This window comes from Chlorocebus sabaeus, chromosome 9 (assembly GCF_047675955.1).
Source record: "Chlorocebus sabaeus isolate Y175 chromosome 9, mChlSab1.0.hap1, whole genome shotgun sequence".
Taxonomy (NCBI): Eukaryota; Metazoa; Chordata; class Mammalia; order Primates; family Cercopithecidae; genus Chlorocebus; species Chlorocebus sabaeus.
Window position 1 is genome coordinate 103,074,535 of NC_132912.1, and position 21,454 is coordinate 103,095,988.

Consider the following 21,454-nt stretch of genomic DNA (forward strand, 5'->3'; position numbering starts at 1 on the left):
CCTCTCCGATTTAAGTGATTCTCCTGCCTTAGCCTCCCGAGTAGCTGGGATTACAGAGGCGCCTGCCACCATGCCCGGCTAAATTTGTATTTTTAGTAGAGACGGGGGTTTCTCCACGTTGGTCAGGCTGGTCTCGAACTCCTGACCTCAGTTGATCCTCCCGCCTCGGCATCCCAAAGTGCTGGGATTACAGGCATGAGCCACGGCGCCCAGCTTTTTTAGAACACAAAATTTTCAGAGCAATTTTACATTCACGACAAAATTGAACAAAAAGTGAAAGGTACAGAGAGAGCCCATACTCTCCCCAACACATGCATAGCCTCCCCTTTTATCAACATCCCCTACCAAAGTGGCAAATTTGTTACAATGATGAACTTACATTGGCACATCATTATCACCCAAAGTCCATTGTTTACATTAGGGTACAACTCTCTATAGGTGTTGGACATTCTATAGTTTTGGACAAATGTGTAATGGCATGTATCTACCCCTATAATATCAAACAGCGTAGTTTCACTGCTCTAAAAATCCACCTATTCCTGTCTTCCTCCCCCACAAACCCCTTGCAACCACTAATCTCTTTACTGTCTCCATAGTTTTGCTTTTTCCAGAATACAGTTGGAATTATACAGAATGTGGATTTTTCAGATTTGCTTCTTCCATTTAATAATATAATATGCATTTAAAGCTGGGCACGGTGGCTCATGCCTGTAATCCCAGCACTTTGGGAGGCTAAGGAGGGTGGATCATGAGGTCAGGAATGCAACACCAGCCTGACCAATAGGGTGAAACCCCGCCTGTACTAAAAATACAAAAAATTAGCTGAGTGTGGTGGCGCATGCCTGTAATCCCAGCTACTTGGGAGGCTGAGGCAGGAGAATTGCTTGAACCCGGGAGGCGGAGGTTGCAGTGAGGCGAGATCACACCACTGCACTCCAGCCTGGGGGACAGAGCGAGACTCCCTCTCAAAAAAACAAAAAAACAAAATAATTCAGCAAATTAGACATTGCAAAGAGAACCTGAAGGGGGGCAGACCACGTACAGATTTCTCTGCCACATGCCAGGTACTTCTGAGGCATGACTGGATGAGCTGTCCACATCTGAAATCATCCAATCTTGTTCAGAACTCTTGCACTGGACAGGGAGCCAGGACTGGTATGCAGGCTCCTGGTCACTGGCCAGAGAGTTGGCCTGACCCTGAGACCAGTGGCCAACAAGGGAGCTGATTAGTCTTCCTTCCAGGAAATCCCAGGTGGGAAGCGAATCATTAGTGCAGCGCTCCGTATTTTCTCCTCTTCCCAGAGGAATGGTCCTAGGGCAGAATTTGGGGGAGACATGGGCATGGAAGGAGACAGGGTGAATGCATAGCCTGCCTGTTTCTGAGCTCTCATGGTAAGACTCCTACAGACCCGGAAAAGATGGGGGCACAGGGACAGATCAGTAGGGTCAGAGCATCTCAGGGACCGAGGACAGTATGGTCCTGAACAGGGATTAAGAGCTTGGGCTCTCATATGGCGTTTCTGGGCTCAATTGCCAGCTCCATCACTTACTGGTTGCTGTGATCATGGGCAAGTTATTCCATCTCTCTATATATCTTTCCACACTTATAAAATGGAATAATGGCGTACCCACCTCCCAGGGTCACAGTGAGGATTACAGAAAACGATTCTTGTGAATTGGCTGGCAGTAATAATTCAATACCTGCAAGCTATTCTTATTCCACATCCAAGCCCTTTAGCCTGCTGCTGGGTGAAAGCACATGTCAGTGTTTCCTGACTGTTTCCACAAAGATTCCAAAATTACAACCTGCCAGTCTGAAGAATCTCCAAAACCTCCCGCACGCATCCTGGAGGCGCGGGCATGGGGATGGGACTGTCTGCCCGGGGCCTGAACAGGATTCGTGCGCGTAGGCACACACACCAGCCAGACGGCGTGCGGCCCGAGTCCGGTGCGGTCCCGGGTGAGCAGCGCGTGGCTGGTGGGCGGGGCAAAGCCATTGTTCGCAGGCGGACTGAGCCCCCAGCGCTCGCCCGGGAGGGAGGCGGGGCTTCCCGCGTCCCCGGAGCTCCCGATCCCGGGGTGGCGGCCTCGTCTCCCTGCCACGCGCCTCGGGGGACTGGAAGACGGGACGGAATTGTGAGTAGTGGGCGTCTCCCGAGGCTTCCCCACTGTTTCCTGAGAAACTTCCCCAGTGCCCACCCAGCCGTTCGCCGTGTGCCCGGGGACCGGTCCTGGGCTAGACTCCGCGCCCCAGCCCCAAACCGGGTCCCCAGTCCCTTCCAGAGAGAAAGCTCCTAACGCGGGGTGCCGGGCAGAGGCCCAGCGGCGGGTAGAAGAGAAGCGGAGAAGGAGAAAGGGAGGGGAGGGGGAGCGAGGAGCTGGCGGCAGAGGGAACAGCAGATTGCGCCGAGCCAATGGCAACTGCAGGACGAGGTGGCACCAAATTCCCTTCGGCCAATGACGAGCCGGAGTTTACAGAAGCCTCATTAGCATTTCCCCAGGGGCAGGGGCAGGGGCAGGGGCCGGGTGGTGTGGTGTCGGTGTTGGCAGCATCCCGGCGCCCTGCTGCGGTCGTTGCGAGCCTTGGCCTCTGTCTCCTCCCTCTCCCGCCCTCACCTCCATGCGGGGCCGTCCGCGCCAGTCAACTCCGCGCACTTTGCCCCTGCTTGGCAGCGGATAAAAGGGAGCTGAGGAAATACCGGACACGGTCACCCATTGCCAGCTCTAGCCTTTAAATTCCCGGCTCAGGGACCTCCACGCACCGCGGCTAGGGCCTAGACACCCAGCTAGCGTGCGCGGCGCCGCGGCTCAGCGCGCACCGGCGGGCTTCGAAACCGCAGTCCTCCGGCGCCCCCGAACTCCGCTCCGCGGCCTCAGCCCCTGGAAAGTGATCCCGGCATCCGAGAGCCAAGATGCCTGCCCATTTGCTGCAGGAGGATGTGAGTTTCCCAGCCTGGCCCAGTACCGCAGGGTCGCCGGCGCGGGCTGGGCTTCCAGGGAACGGGTTGGTGGCAGAAGAGAGGGGAGAGCTCCGCAGAGGACTTGGCCATGTTTTTCGAGTTGTGCTGCCTTCAGTGAGTTGGGAATGTGGATTGTAATTTGGGGACTTGAATCTCCAACTTTTGTTTCTTAAGCTTTAAAGAAAAATCCGGTCGTGCTGGTGCTTTTATGAATTATGCGGGTTTTCCTTTGTGTTCGTGGGGATGTGAGTGGTTTACTTCTCCTTCCTACTGCCGCCTCCCCGTAGGTTTAGCGCCCCTCGTCCCCCGCCCCTAATGTATCGGTACAGTTTCTGGGAACTTCTCTCCGTTGCATCTCGGATACACCCTACCCTCAGTGAACTCTGGCGCTGGGAAAGGGTCTTTGCTGTCCACCCTTCCCCCAGCGTGATTAGAGAGCGGAGTGGCCCCAGCTGCCTCCACGTGTCTCTTCTCCTGACTCTCCTCTTCCTCCCCCTTCCAGATCTCTAGCTCCTATACCACCACCACCACCATCACAGCGCCTCCCTCCAGGGTCCTGCAGAATGGAAGAGATAAGTTGGAGACGACACCCCTCTACTTGGAAGAAGACGTTCGCCCTGATATCAGAGATGATATATATGACCCCACCTACAAGGATAAGGAAGGCCCAAGCCCCAAGGTTGAATATGTCTGGAGAAACATCATCCTTATGTCTCTGCTACACTTGGGAGCCCTGTATGGGATCACTTTGATTCCTACTTGCAAGCTCTACACCTGTCTTTGGGGTAAGCAGCCTCCCTGTCCTCCTGACCTAGTCCTCCAGGTACTCACTGCTCTTTTAATAAGGTGGGATCTTACACAGGACACCAGCCCCTCCCAGCCTCCCAGCTGGGGTTTTTCTCAGGCATTTTCTTTGGTTGCTTCAGGCCTAGTGGGCTGGGAAGAGCCTGGGGGTACTGAGACGCAGGAATGTCAATGCTGGGGGTTGAGAGTTCTGGGACCTTGTGCTTGTGGGCTTTGAAGTGTAGACCTGTGCTGGAGAGTCAGCTTTCCCTGAAAGAGCTTTTCTGTTTGAGTCATTTGCTTGGCTGCCTGTCCCACCCCTGCCAACCACAAAAGAATCAAAGCCCTCTACCTGGGAGGCATGGGAACATGGTACTAAACCATTGGCTTTCTAGGGTCATATGTTGAGCAGTCATGGGCTAGCGCAACGGGAAACTACTCAGGGAGAGAGTTTATTGGAAAGGCAGGAACAGAGAGGTTATCCACGAAACTATTTTGACCTGACCCCTTGGCCAGACCAGCCTTCTTCGTTACAGAGGAAGATGAAGCTCCCGTGTAACCCGAGTCACAGATGTGTGTTGCTCTGTTACTCTACATTCCAGGGTGCTGCACATACCAGTCAACAAAATGCTCTTAGAATGAAATCAGGTTGAAGATATGTTTCATGTTCCATCCCCCATCCAGCCTGCTTCAGGCCCCCCTCCTGATGCCATGAAATGCCAAGAATTCTGCACCTTCCAACACCAGTCCTACCCATTCCTCCTTGTCAGGGACATCGAGGCCAGGCCAGAAAAGAGCCTTGAGAAAAGAGAGCCTGGTCTTGAGGCTGCTGTAATGAGGGAGACAGTTCCCAGTTTGTCCCTAACCTGCCCTTAGCTCAGCTCTTTCAGGGACCCATTGGTGTGGCCTGATGGTATGGTTCTGCCCCCTGGATACACACATGCGCTTTGCAGGTTTTTTCACCTCTGCCACTATGAGCCTAAGTTGGGAAGGGAGAGCAGGGAGCTCTGCAGATGCAGGGCCCCTGCATTGCTACTCTCTAAGGGGTGGTGAGCCAGGACTTCTCCTCCAGAAAACAACTTGAGGTTTTTCAGAGCAGCCTCAGGTGTGGGATACTTTCTGACAGCTCGCTCTTGCTCTTGAAGGGTAATTATGCAGAAGAGCTGGGAGGCCAAGTTTTCGCTGTTTCCCTCAGGACCTCTTAGGTCTTCCGAAGATAGTGAGATCTGGTTCATTGAGCTTTGTTTCCAGAAATCCTCCAGGTGCTACAGTGAAATGCAACTGAGAAGAGCCCCTTTGTCAGAATCTCAGTTTTTCTAGGTACCACCTGCGGGCAACAGTACTTTTTTAGGATTGGGAAGGTAGCATTCCTTGGGTTACATATGTGTCACAGCTGTGACACAGACAGAACAGGCCAGGTGCAGATCAGTTCATCTGCATACCAGGAAGAGCTCTTGTATTTGTGAGGGGAGGGCAACATCTGTTGTCTGGCCCCTCTGAGGATCCAGCAGAACTTCAGTTGCAACATGAGGGATGAAGAGCAGGGATAGCATTCCCCAAAGAGTCAGTGGATGCCTCTCTACACCCTTTCTCCCCAAGAGGATAGTCTTCACAAGTTTTCTCACCTGCAAGCTCCTTCCAGCCTCAGCACTCCCTGTAGGTTTTCTGAAGCCGAGTTTGACCCAATTGCCTCTGCTTGGTTACCCTCAGTTGCTAGTGCAGGGAGCAGAATTCCATCCCAAAGTCAAGGCTGTGCCTGCTACATTTTTTTGGTGACCTGCCCATCGGTGTGTGCTGTGCCTTTGGGCAGATAAATGTGACTCACAGAGACTGGATGGTAAACTTATTGTACTAGGCCCTTTGGTGGATGGCTTAGCTGAAAGAATGACCATCTTGATAAGGGGATATCAGAACTCCTCTGTCTTAAGAAACAAGGAGGATAAGGGGAGGAGGGTCAGAGGTCTCAACCTGGACATCTCTTCCCACCTTCAGAATTTAGGAGCTTCACCTTTCTTGTTTTAATCCCTATGGACAATGTTAAATTAGCAACTGGTTGTGATTCCAGCATTTCTTATGAGGGAACAATTTTGACAGCCTTAAATCTCTTTGATTTTGTAGTCTCCCAAAGGAGCCCTTAGGGTAGGACTAAGAAGAATGCCTCTGGCAACACTGAGAGCCAGAGGCAAAACCATTCAAGTCTCTTTCTTAAGGCCAGAGCAATGAGATGTTGCTTAACCATCAATTTGGACATTTTCTTCCCCTGGGGAGGAGAGAGGGAATAAATCTCCAACTGATTTAAGCCCTTCTATTTGATAGACTTAGAGGTGTTTCTAGAAAAGGCACCAGAGTGCCTGAGTTCTTTCCCCAACTTTCCTGTTAATATAGGATCTTACATATGTTCTGAGTCAACTTGCCCCAGGGTCTTTTGCGGCAAGTAACAAGCCCAGAAGCTCCCTTGCTCATTAGGAAGGGCTCTGGCTCAACTGATGGTTTTCCAAGTAAGGTGCAGGTTAGATACTGTATCTGGGGAGATGTCAATCGCCACCTGACTTAAAGGCAGATCACCTGGGGCCTCAATCCCCACTCTGAGGGAATGTGGAGAGAGCTCTTCTTAGGGCTGACTCTGGCTCTATGGCTCTCCTGGAGATCTTATAGGAGGAATAGGAGAGAAGAAAGGAGGTTGTTTAGGAAACAGCTATCAATGGCTGCAAAAGAACACAGGACAATTTGTTACAATGTGTGGTGTCTCCAACTGCAACTAAGTTCTGTGGCCACTGAGGATCTATTGTTTCTAGCTGTTTCCCTAGGAATGAAACATTGTTAACATTCATTCCTAGGAATGAAACATTGTTAACAGTTTCTACCAAGGCCACAGCTTCTGCCTACTAGAGCTACTGAACAGAGGAAGAGATGGGTACACCCAGCAGCCCACTTCCTGCCTTGGCCTCCCAAAATGCTGGGATGACAAAATGGTTCGCACTGCACCTGGCCCTCTGCTGTTATTTTAATAACACCCTTGCATATGGGTCCTGAGCTCTGCAGGAGTAGTTTGTGGCCCTTAAAACCTTAGTGAAGGCCTAGATAGAGGTGAAAGGAAATAGCTAGGCCCTGGGAGAATGCCTTTAAGATGAAGAATGAGTGGTAAGAGCACTATTCTCTCTCCTGCCTTCCCAGTTAGAGATTATATCTGGCACCTCCTGAGCCTGCAGGTCTCCAGGAAGGTGAGGGAAGACAATGGTGGGGTGCTCCACTGACAGCTTGAAGAATATCCCACCATTGTTTAGAATGAGCATTGCCCGGTGAGAGTATGGGCTGACAGGGATGTAGCAAAGGCCAGACAGAGGAACTGTGCATGTATCTTGGGGGAGGTGGATGGTATAGCTGGAACGTGAAATCTCTGGTAAATCTTAGGATACTGTGCAAATTGGATTTATGCACAAATTGGATTAGGGCTAATTTTTCCCTGATATGGCCACACTGCCTGCTAGAATATTTAAATGCTTTTTTGTACCAGTTGATAAATGGCCATGGTCTGAATCCCCTAAAAGTCCCCTACAACTAAGTGCTTCTCAAATTGGTCAGTGCCCAGATTGTACTGGCTGTTATTTTATTTTTTGAGATAAGGTCTTTCTCTGTTGATCAGGGCTTGAGTGCAGTGACGTGATCATGGCTCACCGCAGCCTTGACCTCCTGGGCTCGAGATCCTCCCACCTCAACCTCTTGAGTAGATTATCTGTAGAGACAAGGTCTCCCTATGTTACCCAGGCTGGTCTCGAACTCCTGGGCTCAAGGGGATCTTCCTGCCTTGGCCTCCCAAAATGTTGGGATGACAACGTGGTTCACACTGCACCTGGCCCTCTGCTATTATTTTAATAACACCCTTGCTTATGGGTCCTGGGCTCTATAGGAGTAATTTGTGGCCCTTAAAACCTTAGAGAAGGCCTAGATAGAGGTGAAAGGAGATAGCTAGGCCCTGGGAGATTGCCTTTAAGATGAAAAATGAGTGGTAAGAGCACTATTCTCTCTCCTGCCTTTCTGACTCCTTAGTTTCTGGGATTCCTTAGCTTATCTTTTTTTCCTGGGTTGAGAGGCTTTGGGGTGATGATATTTTTCAAGTGGTAAAATCTAAGGGACATGGTTATCCCTAGAGTTCATGGTAAAGCCAATCCTCACCCAAAGCCTGAAGAAGACAGTTTCTGGCATCCAGAGTGTCTTTGGCATCCTTTCCCAGATGGAACTCACACTGATTGGTGACTCCCCCTGCTGTCTTCTCCTGGCAGGGTTATTCTACTATGTTGTCAGTGCCCTGGGCATAACAGCAGGAGCTCATCGTCTGTGGAGCCACCGATCTTACAAAGCTCGGCTGCCCCTGCGTCTCTTTCTGATCATTGCCAACACAATGGCATTCCAGGTAAGAAGCTGTCTCTGCTCAGCTGTTTGTCCTCCACCCTGTCAATGATCCGGGGACAGAAAGGAGGGATCAGCGCCAGAGAGGAGCCACACCTGGACAGCCATTTCACTTTCCTCTCTCCTGTGGTCACCTCAAGTGCCAGTTCAGTCCTTAAGTCCATGAAGAATGAAGAGACTTCTGAGTCTTGGAAAAGGGAACTGGAAAATAAATGGAAAATATTCTTGATGTGTAGGAATATTTTTGATCCTAAAGTCCCTCTGTTGTCACACATTCTGGCTGTTGTGACTCTTCATCATAAGGGGCTTTGGCACATAAGCCAGAGACTGACCTTAGATTCCTGGGCAGACACTGGACAATAAATTCACTATTTAAGGTAAATATCTTAGGGAGGCAGAGCTGGGAGGATCATTGGAGCCCAGGAGTTTGAAGCTGCAGTGAGCCATGATGGTATCAAAACAAAAAAAAAAAGTTGAAAAGTGAATAACTTAGGACTCCACCACAGTGGGATTGAAGGTGATGTTCCCAGACTGATGAACTCTTATTTTCAGATAATGAGAGCAAACACTTTTATTGCACTATGTGCCTTTAACTATTGTAAGCATTTGATATAAAGTCCTCACAACAATCTTAGGAAGTAGGTACTATTATCCCCATTTTACAGATGAGGAAACCAACTTACAGAGAGATTAGATAGACCAACCCAACATTGTGGCCCTTTCTTGGGCTGCCATGGTGGCTAAGTAAAACATTGAGGTTTGTTGAGGCAAAAAGTTTAGAGCAGGCAGGGCACGGTGGCTCACGCCTGTAATCCCAGCACTTTGGGAGGCCAAGGCGGGTGGATCATGAGGTCAGGAGATCGAGACCATCCTGGCTAACATGGTGAAACCCCATCTCTACTAAAAATACAAAAAATTAGCCGGGCGTGGTGGTGGGCACCTGTAGTCCCAGCTACTCAGGAGGCTGAGGCAGGAGAATGGTGTGAACCTGGGAGGTGGAGCTTGCGGTGAGCTGAGATTGCACCTCTGCACTCCAGCCTGGGTGACAGAGCTAGACTCTGTCTCAAAAAAAAAAAAAAGTTTATAGCAAAGACTGGATGAAGGGAAATGGGGAAAGGGAATGCATCCCTTATAGTCATTAAGCTGTAGCAATGAGCAAATGATAGCACATGGCCTGGGGCTTAGCTTGGAGCAAGAGGAAGAAAGGAAACCAATTTAGTGGTGGCAATATGGGAAGAACTTATCACATTTGCATAATCATCTCTGCCATAGCAGCTTATACCTTGAGGGCTTCCAAAGTTGTCCTGTGGAGCAAAGGGAAGGAAGAGAGATATTGGTACATTCTTTAAGGGATGGAAAAAGTCATGAAGAAGCCCAGAGGTCATTTGAAAATGCAGTCATGATCATGAGTTGCCTGCCTGGCCTTGTTATTGGGTTGTATGAGCTCTTTTGCAAGGCATCAGAATGGTACACCCTGCAACTTTATCTACTGATTGGGACCCTAGGACACAAGACTGCCTGCCTCATGTTCTTCATGCCCAGGGATTAGGTACCTCGTGAGGATCTTTTCCAACATTCCTTGCTTAAAGAATTGCGATGTTCTCACTTCTTGAAACTCTCTGAGCTCTGTATGATTTATCTCTGTTCCACCTACCATATAACTTTCCAGAAACAGCAGTCCCATTGCTATGGTCCTGGGACTTTACGTTGCTTTTTCCACTTAAGCTTCAGTGACAAGTTGGGAGAAGAGGGGAGGCAACTCCATGACTCCTTTGGAGCCCAGATTCCTGGATATTTTGTGAGGCTGGGCTGAGCGCCTTCGGCTCTTGATACCTTTCCACTGGGAGTCTCCTAAGAGGGTGTCTTATCCTCAAGCCTTACATTCCTCTTCTCTCTCTCCCCAGAATGATGTCTATGAATGGGCTCGTGACCACCGTGCCCACCACAAGTTTTCGGAAACTCATGCTGATCCTCATAATTCCCGACGTGGCTTTTTCTTCTCTCACGTGGGTTGGCTGCTTGTGCGCAAACACCCAGCTGTCAAACAGAAGGGCGCTACGCTAGACTTGTCTGACCTAGAAGCCGAGAAACTGGTGATGTTCCAGAGGAGGTGAGTGAAGCCCTGATGGAGGTGGGGTTACGGCCCTGACATCTGGTCATTAGGGACCCCATTTTTTCTCCTAAGACTTATAAAATATAAGCTGAGAAATTTACTGCGTTTGCATGTTCACAATCATAATTTAAAATCCCAGTTTTTAACATCCCACAGGCCCATAGCCATAGACTATTGCTCCATTTCTTTCTCTCTGAGCTATCTTAATTAAACCCATTACATTCAACAGATGTGTATTGTCCTAGGACAGACATAGATTCAAAGATGTTTATAGCCTACTTGCCTAGGTTTGTTTGTTTGTTTTTGTTTGTTTTTCAACAGAGTGTTTCTCTCTTGCCCAGGCTGGAGTGCAGTGGCACAATCTTGGCTCACTGCAGCCTTGACTTCCCAGGCTCAGGCAATGCTTCCACTTCAGCCTCCTGAGTATCTGGGACTACAGGCACACACCACCATGCCCGGCTAATTTTTTGTAAAGACAAGGTCTCCCTCACTATATTGCCCAGGCTGGTAGGTTAGTTCTTACCTTCAAAAAGTTTGTAGCCTATCATGGGGTGGAGAGATAAGCCAAGTATCCAGATAACCATGGTATAAGGCAGAATATTTTCTGTACTATGAGAGGTATAAAGGGGAGGGAGATTGCTCAATGGGCAACACCAAGGAAGTGTTTATGAAATAAGTAGTGTTGGAATCCACCAACGGATAGAAATTTTTACAACTATGTGTGGGGAGAGACAGTGCAAACAGAAGAAACAGAATGAGCTAAAGCATGAAGCATGTTCTAGCAATCGAGTCCTTTTGCTTGAAGTATAGGGTGTGGGAAGAAGTAAGACTGGAGAGACTAATGCCATCCTTGTTGAGTTCTAAAAGCAGACTTAGGATTTAATTCAATAAGCAATAGGAAGGCATTACATCTTTCAAACTGCAATGTGGCATACTTAGCGATGTGCTTTAGGAAGGCTGCTTTTAGAACAAGTGTAAGAAACCATTGAGCCAAAGTGAGAGGTAGGGACATAAGTTAGGAAATGAGGACCCCTGCTAGCAAAGCAGTGGCAGAAATGGAAAAAAGAGTTGGGTGCAGGGAATGTCAGTGATGTAAAAGTCAAAGACTTGACTGCTGAAGGAATGTAGGGGATCAGTGCCCTTGGAATGTCAGTGACCTGGTCTACATTGAGAATGAAAATTGAGAAAGGGCTTCCAGAGGGACAGATAGCTGCAGGTGATCAAGGACACTCAATAGGCCTTTGAGGGAAAAGAAGACCAAAGAACTAGGGGGTAGCCAGCAGAAAATGGAGGCATGATACTAAACAGACTGAAAAAGAGTGCTGATGAAAAAAAGAAAGGAGCCCAAAGGCAGATGGGAAAACCAGCCAAGGATGGAGAGACATCTGTTCATTAGTTTGTAATTTGGACCTCACCTATTTTACCAACGTGGTATTATGCTTGAGTAAAAATCAGCGATGGCTGGGCGTGGTGGCTCATGCCTGTAATCCCAGCACTTTGGGAGGCTGAGACAGGAGGATTGCTTGAAAGTTCAGGCATTCGAGACCAGCCTGGGAAACATAGTGAGCCCTCATCTCTACAAAAAAATTAAAAACTAAATGGGCATGATGGTTCATGCCTGTGATCCCAGCTACTCAGGAGGCTGAGGTGGGAGGATCTCTTGAGCCCAGGAGTTAAGACTGTGGTGAACTATGGTCATGCCACTGCACTCCAGCCTTGGCATCAGTGTGAGACCCTGTCAAAAAAAAAACAAACCAAAGTAAAACAATGAACTTAGAGTCAGACAAGCAAATTCAACATGGAAGAAAGAGACAGCCCATCCCAATTCGTGTAGAAGATCCATGTAGGTGTGGAGTCCCCCTCCATTGACGTGGTGTCTGGTCTGTCACTGTAGGTACTACAAACCTGGCTTACTGCTGATGTGCTTCATCCTGCCCACGCTTGTGCCCTGGTGTTTCTGGGGTGAAACTTTTCAACACAGCGTGTTTGTTGCCACTTTCTTGCGATATGCTATAGTGCTTAATGTCACCTGGCTGGTGAACAGTGCTGCCCACCTCTTCGGATATCGTCCTTATGACAAGAACATCAGCCCCCGGGAGAATATCCTGGTGTCACTTGGAGCTGTGGGTAAGTCAGCTGTCCAAGCAAGACTACATCCAGTGGTCTGCTGATTAGGGGATTAGGCTGGGAGCCAGAAAAACTAGATAAACCTGTTTTTGATGGCTACTTTGTATCTCCGTTTTTCCACTATAAAACTAGGGGGCAGTATACTGGAAAACCCTTTTGAGAGTCACGCAACATGTTTTATGTAAAAATGAAAGGATAAGAAAGAAAACACACAAAAAAACACTGATCTTGATTCCAGGTTCTAAAACAATTTCCAAATGCCATGTATGCTCCAAGTGCGGCGGCTCACACCTATAATCCCAGCACTTTGAGAGGCCGAGGCGGGCAGGTCACCTGAGGTCAGGAGTTTGAGACCAGTCTGGCCAACATGGTGAAACCCTGTTTCTACTAAAAAACCAACCAAACAAAAAAACAGAAACCAAATGCCATAAACGATGAGCACCTTGGAGTTTTCCTTTCTTTCATCAACTCTGGGCCAGACTGCAGTCTTGCTTGAGGCAAGGAATGCATAAATAGAACAATGGGGTCATCTGAGTGGCCAGTAAGCCTGGTGTTTTATGAACTTCAGGTATGCCACACAAAGTATTTTTTATCTTTCCACTCTACTCAGATATGCCTTGCTTTAAGTGTGTGCCATGCCTTACTGTTTGGTGATGCCATTATGAAGAGCATCAAAATAACTGCTAGTGGCCCTTTACTACTAGCTACCATCTTGTCTCCTCTCATCCTCTGTTTTTCTCTCTTCTTTTCTGGGCTAGGAACATCCCTTCCCCTAACATGCCTTCAGGAATCTCCCAGTAAAGCAGTGTGATCACAAGTTCCTGCTCAATTCTCTAACGTTGATCTTTTCCTTTCTTTTCTAATGAGATGGGGTCTCACCATGGTGCCCAGGCTGGTCTTGAACTCTGGGCTCAAGTGATCCTCCTGCCTCAGCCTCTCAACGTATCTACATTTTTTTCTCTGTCCCTCTTTCCATCTGAATATAGACTTTGACCAAGGCCCTGAATGAGTTTTCCTTAAATAGATCTGGTGACCTCTTCTCTCCAGTAATTGGTGCTATTGGTCATTCAATAATATCTAGACAACCACATTACTCCACACATTTATGCAGGTCATTGCCTAACACTCATTTTCTTTTTCTCTTTAAAATCTTCCTTTATATTCTCAAAACCATCTTTATTATCTTTTAAATTGTTGTTGTTGGACAGAGTCTCACTCTGTTGCCCAGGTTTCAGTGAAGTGGTGTGATCACGGCTCACTGCAGCTATGACCTCCTGGGCTCAAGTGATCCTTTCGGCTCAGCCTCCCAAGTAACTGGTACTACAGGTGCACGCCACCACGCTTGGCTAATTTTTCTATTTTTTGTAGAGACAGGGTTTTGCTATGTTGTACAGGCTGGTCTCGAACTCCTGAGCTGAAGTGATCTGTCTGCCTTGGCCTCCCAAAGTGCTGGAATTATAATAGGCATGAGCCACTGTGCCTGGCCTACTATCTTTATTAAAAGGATTTATTTGTCTAGGTGTGGTGGCTCACACCTGTAATCCCAGCACCCTGGGAAGCTGAAGTGGGTGGATCACTTGAGGTCAGGAGTTAGAGATCAGCCAGGCCAATATGGTGAACCTCTATCTCTACTAAAAAAAAAAAAAAAAGAAAGAAAGACAGAAAGAAAAAAAGGAAAGTATAAAAAAATTAGCCAGGCAGGTGGCACGCACCTGTAGTCCCAGCTACTCAGGAGGCTGAGGCAGAAGAATTGCTTGAACCCAGGAGGCGGAGGTTGCAATGAGCCGAGATTGTGCCACTGCACTCCAGCCTCGGCGACAGAGTGAGACTCCATCTCAAAAATATATAATAAAAATAAAAGCTTTTATTCTCTCTCTCTCTTTTTAACTTTCATGTATCTCCTTTCAGACACCTTCTTGCCATTGTGCCTATTCTTACTTTAACCATGATTAAAATAAATCACATACACTGTATAAATCTGAGATTATCATAGGAATGGAGTTTCTGGCTTGAGATGTGTCCCGTATTGCAAATGGATCTATAATGATCTTCCCCGCCTCCAGCCTCTGGGTGGCCATCAGTTCAAAGTGGCTGCCAATATTTGACCTGTCTTTGTTATCATTCACTCCTCCTTGCCTGCTGTTGGCCTCCCTTATCACCTCACCCTTTGTTCTCCTCCAGCTCTGTTTCCTGCCACCCTAATATTTTTGTTTCTTGAATTACTTCCCCGACTGTCACATGCTCATCTTCTCTGCCAAATTAACCTTCTCCCTTGAGCCTTTCTTGGGCTCTCTGTTGCTGCCCCAGTTGCAGAGTCCTGTCTTCTTTCTACCTGTTGACGCTCTTCCTCTTTATTTTTCTTCCTCCCTTGTCTCTGTGTGCATCTGATTCCATTTTAAATCTGGTAACTAAAGGCCTGACTAGTGCTTACACAGAGCCCAGCTGCAAAACCATTAATGGACATTAATAATCCTCGGTACCTTTATTGCTGGCATTCTACCCCCGTCCTCCCCAGTTTACGCTGCAGATCATCAGGTGTCACAGAGGGAGGACATACCTTGAATTGCCCTAGATGACGTCATTTACTTTGCAGGACTTCCTTGCCTTGCTTCTGATTAATGTCATGACTGGTCTGTCTGAGGATATTTTTATCTACAAAGAGCCAAATATTAGCTCTTAGTAGCTATCCTTTACCCATGCCTGATTAGGGTCAGTATTATTTTTGGCTGTGGTTCAGAAAGAAGAGTCCTGCCAAGAGTTGGCAAACTATCTGTCGAGTTTCCAAAGCTTTACACGTTAGATAAATTCCCCTGAATCCAGAATTTGTTTGTTTTCCTCCCTCCAGCAAAGTGAAATGCTCATCCCAAGAGTCCTCAAAATCTCAGAGGTTAAAGGGTATCTAAGCATTTCCATTTTTCTTCCCTCAGAGAGCTTCTGTTTTATCAGCACCTCCCCCACACCAGGGTCAAAGCTCAAAAAAGTTGGAGCACCCCTGGCAACTGCAGTGACTGAGGACATTCCAGCCTCTGGGCTGGCCTTTCTTCTGATCTTTGGCTGTAGGGCCCACTCTGTAGGAACCTCCCACCCCTAGAGGTAGTTCCAGTGTGGTGGGGAAAGGTGTGCTTCTTTACTCTTTTTTTTTTTTTTTTTTTTTTTTTGAGACGGAATCTCAGTTGCGCAGGCTGGAGTGCAGTGGCGCAATCTCAGCTCACTGCAAGCTCCGCCTCCTGGGTTCACGCCATTCTCCTGCCTCAGCCTCCGGAGTAGCTGGGACTAAAGATACCCGCCACCATGTCTGGCTAATGTTTTGTATTTTTTTTAGTAGAAACGGGGTTTCACCATGTTAGCCAGGATGGTCTCGATCTCCTGACCTCGTGATCCGCCCGTCTCGGCCTCCCAAAGTGCTGGGATTACAGGCGTGAGCCACCGTGCCCGGCTTTACTCATTTTTTAAAAAATCATAGCCAGAGTGCTTCATTCTGCGAGCACGTGCACATACACACAGAGCCTTGAGGGCAGGGCCAAGAATGAATTTGGAATTTTCCAATCTGATATCCATTCCCAAAAGTAGAAGCTTCTCTCTAGTCATTTTATCCTCTGAGAAACTCAGTTCTCCTCCCACAGGGCTCCCAGACGGCCATGGGTGACCAGGGTCTCCAATCACTCCTTAAGATGCCTTTGACTGGCCAGGTGCAGTGACTCGTGACTGTAATCCCAGCACTTTGGGTGGTCAAGGTGGGAGGGTTGCTTGCAACATGGCAAGACCCCATCTCTACAAAAAAAGTAAAATAATAAAAGTAAAGATGCTTCTGAGGGGATCTATTTGGTTCATATTAAAAGGACTGAATTCATCCATTCATTCAACAATAGTGAGTTTCTCCCAGGTATGAGGTACCCTGCTAGCTAACTGGTATGCACAAATCAAGAAGACCTCAGTGCACCATCACTCCATGACTTCTCTTCCTGCTTTTGTTTCAGGTGAGGGCTTCCACAACTACCACCACTCCTTTCCCTATGACTACTCTGCCAGTGAGTACCGCTGGCACATCAACTTCACCACATTCTTCATTGATTGCATGGCCGCCCTTGGTCTGGCCTATGACCGGAAGAAAGTCTCCAAGGCCGCCGTCTTGGCCAAGATTAAAAGAACCGGAGACGGAAGCTACAAGAGTGGCTGAGTTTGGGGTCCCTCAGGTTCCTTTTTCAAAAGCCAGCCAGGCAGAGGTTTTAATGTCTGTTTATTAACTACTGAATAATGCTACCAGGATGCTAAAGATGATGATGTTAACCCATTCCAGTCCAGTATTTTAAAACACAAAAGTATTCAAAGTCAACAACTCTGCCTTTATGATGCTAAGCTGATATTATTTCTTCTTTTATCCTCTCTCTCTTCTAGGCCCATTGTCCTCCTTTTCACTTTGTTGCTATCGCCCTCCTTTCTCTTATTGCCTCCCACGCAAGCAGCTGGTCAGTCTTTGTTCAGTGTCCAGCTTCCAAAGCCTAGACAACCTTTCTGTAGCCTAAAACGAATGGTCTTTGCTCCAGATAACTCTCTTTCCTTGAGCTGTTGTGAGCTTTGAAGTAGGTGGCTTGAGCTAGAGATAAAACAGAATCTTCTGGGCAGTCCTCTGTTAATTATCTTCAGCCCAGGCTTTTGCTAGATGGAATGGAAAAGCAACTTCACTTGACACAAAGCTTCTAAAGCAGGTAAATTGTCGGGGGAGAGAGTCAGCATGTATGAATATAAGGATGAGGGAAGCGAAGCAAGAGGAACCTCTTGCCATAATCACACATGCAGCTGCCTACTTAGTGAGGACTTCAAGCCCCACCACACAGCGTGCTTCCTTTCTCTCCTGGCTCGGGGTAAGAAGTGGCTGTGGTGTTTGGCAATGCTAATTCAATGTCACAACATATAGTTTAGGCTAAGGATAAAGAAGAGACGTTTTAAGTTTGTAGTAAAAGTGGTCCCTTCTGGGGAAGGGTTTTCTTTTCTTTTCTTATTTTTTCTTTAATAACAAGGAGATTTCTTAGTTCATGTATCAAGAAGTCTTGAAGTTGGGTGTTTCCAGAATTGGTAAAAACAGCAGCTCATAGAATTTTGAGGATTCCATGAGCTGCTCATCACAGTTCTTTCCTCTTTCTGCTCTGCCATCTTCAGGATATTGGTTGCTCCCCTCATAGTAATAAGATGGCTGTGGCATTTCCAAACATCCAAAAAAGGGAAGGATTTTAGGAGGTAGAGTCGGGTCAAACATAATATATATATACATATATACATTGGTTAGAACGTTAAACTATTAGAGTATTTCCCTCCCAAAGAGGGATGTTTGAAAAACCTCTAAAGGAGAGGAGGAATTAGTTGGGTTGCCAATTTCCTCTCCACTGCTGGACATGAGATGGAGAGGTTGAGGGACAGGATCTATAGGCAGCTTCTAAGAGCGAACTTCACATAGGAAGGGATCTGAGAACACATTGCCAGGGGCTTGAGAAGGTTACTGAGTGAGTTATTGGGAGTCTTAATAAAATAAGCTAGATATTGGATCCATTCATTAATTAGTTCCAGTTTCTCCTCGAAGAGAGTAAAAACTAGAATACTAATCCCCATAGTGTTGTGCCCCTTCACTCTTTTTTTTATTTTTATTTTTATTGGGTCTGTTAACATCTAGCCTAAAGTGTAGAACTGCCTGGGGGGCAGGGTTAGGAATCTCTCCACTACCCTGATTCTTGATTCCTGGGTCTACCCTGTCTGTCCCTTTTCTTTTCTTTTACCAGATCTTTCTCTTCCCTGAACGTTTTCCTCTTTCCCTGGACAGGCAGCCTCCTTTGTGTGTATTCAGAGGCAGTGATGACTTGCTGTCCAGGCAGCTCCCTCCTGCAGACAATGCTCAGGGTCACTGAACCACTGCTTCTTTTTCGAAAATAGAGCTAGCTGCCACTTTCACATGGCCTTTGGAGTGTCTCCACCTACACCCCTGTGCTCCCCTGCCACACTGATGGCTCAAGGCAAGGCTGGCAAACCCTCCCAGAAACGTCTCTGGCCCAGAGAACCTCTCTCTCCCTCTCTCACGAGGCACAGCCAAGCCAAGTGCTCATGTTGAGCCAGTGGGCCAGCCACAGAGCAAAAGAGCATTTATTTTCAGTCCCCTCTGTCTGGGTCAGAACCAGAGAGCATGCTGAATGCCCCCTGCTTGCTCGGTAAGGGTGCCCCGCCTGAGTCAGTGCTCTCAGCTGGCAGTGCAATGCTTGTAAAAGTAGGAGGAAACAGTTCTCACTGGGAAGAAGCAAGGGCAAGAACCCAAGTGCCTCACCTCGAAAGGAGGTCCTGTTCCCTGGAGTCAGGGTGAACTGCAAAGCTTTGGCTGAGACCTGGGATTTGAGATACCACAAACCCTGCTGAACAGAGTGTCTGTTCAGCAAACTAACCAGCATTCCCTACAGCCTAGGGCAGACAATAGTATAGAAGTCTGGAAAAACAAACAAAAACAGAACATCAGTGTTTTGAGAACTTTGGACCACTCCTGTCCCTGTAGCTCAGTCATCAAAGCGGAAGCCTGGCTTTGCTCTATTAAGATTGGAAATGTGCACTACCAAACACTCAGTCCACTGTTGAGCCCCAGTGCTGGAAGGGATGAGGGCCTTTCTTCCTGTGTTAATTACATAGAGGCTACAGGGGTTAGCCTGGACTAAAGGCATCCATGTCTTTTGAGCTATTCACTTCAGTAGAAAAGAATCTAAGGGAAGATCACTGTAGTTTAGTTCTGCTGACCTGTGCGCCTACCCCTTGGAAATGTCTGCTGGTATTTCTAATTCCACAGGTCATCAGATGCCTGCTTGATAATATATGAACAATAAAAACAACTTTCACTTCTTCCTATTGTAATCGTGTGCCATGGATCTGATCTGTACCATGACCCTACATAAGGCTAGATGGCACCTCAGGCTGAGGGCCCCAATGTATGTGTGGGTGTGGGTGTGGGTGGGGGTGTGTCTGCTGAGTAAGGAACACTCTTTTCAAGATTCTAAAGCTCAATTCAAGTGACACATTAATGATAAACTCAGATCTGATCAAGAGTCTGGATTTCTGACAGTCCTTGCTTTGGGGGTGTGCTGACAACTTAACCCGGGTGCCTTACATCTTTTCTAATCACAGTGTTGCATATGAGCCCGCCCTCACTCCCTCTGTGGAATCCCTTTGCACCTGAGAGCCTACTGAAGTGACTGGTAGAAAAGGGGGCCTGAGTGGAGGATTATCAGTATTGCGATTTGCAGGATTCCCTTCTGGGCTTCATTCTGGAAACTTGTTAGGGCTGCTTTTCTTAAGTGCCCACGTTTGATGGAGGGTGGAAGTAATTTGAATGTATTTGATTTATAATTTTATTTTATTTTTTGTTTTTGTTTTAGGTTAAAAGATGGTTGTAGCATTTAAAATGGAACATTTTCTCCTTGGTTTGCTAGTATCTTAAGTGTATTCTCTGTAAGCGTAGTTCAAATGGGTCATCATGAAAGGTTAAAAAAGCAAGGTGGTCCTGTTTGCTGGTGGTTAAGGCCAGGGCCTTTCCTACCACTGTGCCACTGACTTGCTATGTGACCCTGGGCAAGTCACTGAACTATAATGTGCCTCAGTTTTCCTTCTGCTAAAATGGGGATAATAATACTGACCTACCTCAAAGGGCAGTTTTGAGGCATGACTAATGCTTTTTATAAAGCATTTTGGGATCCTTCGGCACAGGAATTCTCAAGACCTGAGTGGTTTTTATAATAGCAATGTCCACCATGAACTTGATATGTCCATGTGTCCCAGATGCTTTCATTAGTCTATATGGTTCTCCAAGAGATTGAATGACTCCATTGGAGAAGTGGTGGATAACTAGCCAGAAAAAATTTGAGAATGCATAAACAACTCATTGCCATGGAAACATACAGAGGATACCTTTTCTTTGATTGGGTGGGATTTTTCCCTTTTTATGTGGGATAGTAGTTACTTGTGACAAGAATAATTTTGGAATAATTTCTATTAATATCAACTCTGAAGCTAATTGTACTAATCTGAGATTGTGTTTGTTCATAATAAAAGTGAAGTGAATCTGATTGCACTGGGTCTGGGAGTTTTTTTTGGCTGTGATTCAAAGTCTTGGGATTTATCTCTGGCTCATATCTATGTCTGTACCTTTAAGAATATAAAAGAAGTAGAAGTTACAATGGTTGACTCATACCCCAGTAACCTGGCCTGCTGTCCTAAAGGTAACTTTCGGTTAAACTCTGGGAAGCAGGAAGCCGGGAGTCTGCTGCCATTAAATCAAACACATTAACACCAGCTGGCAACTTGGCCCTGGGGAAGTGCCAGGGTTCTCAGGTGTGTCACGTGGTCAGTTACATAGACCTAAGATAAAGATACTGGGAGAGGAAGAGACCAGCAAGAGAAGCACTCCCTGGGAAAGCAGTTTTTGGCTCTTGCTGCCCAGGCTGGAGTACAATGACATGATCTGGGCTCACTGCAGACTCTACCTCTTAGATTCAAGCATTCTCCTGACTCAGCCTTCCAAGTAGCTGGGATGATTACAGGCACATGTCACCATGCCCAGCTAATTTTGTATTTTTAGCAGAGACAGGATTTCACCATTTTGGTCAGGCTGGTCTCGAACTCCTGACCTCAGGTGATCCACCTGCCTTGGCCTCCCAAAGTGCTGGGATTACAGGTGTGTGCCACCGCACCCAGCTGAAAGCAGTTCTTTACCTTGCAACCCCGGCTGGGCAGTACAGCTCTTTCCTGTTTCTGAAATGTAGTCACCTCTAGGGAATAAAATGGCTTCTTGAGAATGCTGATATGCACAGCAGCAGGAAGAAAGGAAAACCAGTCCAAGAGAAGACTTGTATGTTCCTGGAGTAGAGGACTTCAGGCTCACAGGTGCACAAAGTGGAAACGGTTTTGGTTTTTAGTTTTTCCTTTTAGCTTTTAATACTTTTATTAATTTATTCATTTATTTATTTTTTGAGACGAAGTCTCGCTCTGTCTCCCAGGTTGGAGTGTAGTGGTGTGATCTCGGCTCACTGCAACCTCCGCCTCC

General features: G+C 47.3%; 1 protein-coding gene across 2 annotated transcripts; it reads left to right on the forward strand.

Annotated features, from left to right (window-relative positions):
- The first annotated feature begins 1,845 nt into the window (after positions 1 to 1,845).
- Positions 1,846 to 20,477, forward strand: SCD (stearoyl-CoA desaturase). Of its 2 annotated transcripts, none has more exons than XM_073019263.1 (6): positions 1,846 to 2,136; positions 3,463 to 3,745; positions 8,024 to 8,154; positions 10,055 to 10,260; positions 12,158 to 12,390; positions 16,368 to 20,477. In XM_073019263.1, the coding sequence occupies exons 1-6, from the start codon at positions 1,861 to 1,863 to the stop codon at positions 16,565 to 16,567; spliced, it is 1,329 nt and encodes a 442-aa protein (XP_072875364.1). In that variant the 5' UTR covers positions 1,846 to 1,860; the 3' UTR covers positions 16,568 to 20,477. The 2 variants fall into 2 exon arrangements, with proteins under 2 accessions (XP_072875364.1, XP_007962030.3); XM_007963839.3 differs by lacking the exon at positions 1,846 to 2,136 and adding an exon at positions 2,516 to 2,939.
- The last annotated feature ends 977 nt before the right edge of the window (positions 20,478 to 21,454 follow it).

Excerpts from the sequence above, each read along its gene's own strand:
- SCD (XM_073019263.1), top strand. The coding sequence starts at position 1,861 with ATGGGGATGGGACTGTCTGCCCGGGGCCTGAACAGGATTCGTGCGCGT. Across the intron at positions 10,261-12,157 it reads CTGGTGATGTTCCAGAGGAG|GTACTACAAACCTGGCTTAC; the intron begins GTGAGTGAAGCC and ends CTGTCACTGTAG. Across the intron at positions 12,391-16,367 it reads GGTGTCACTTGGAGCTGTGG|GTGAGGGCTTCCACAACTAC; the intron begins GTAAGTCAGCTG and ends CTTTTGTTTCAG.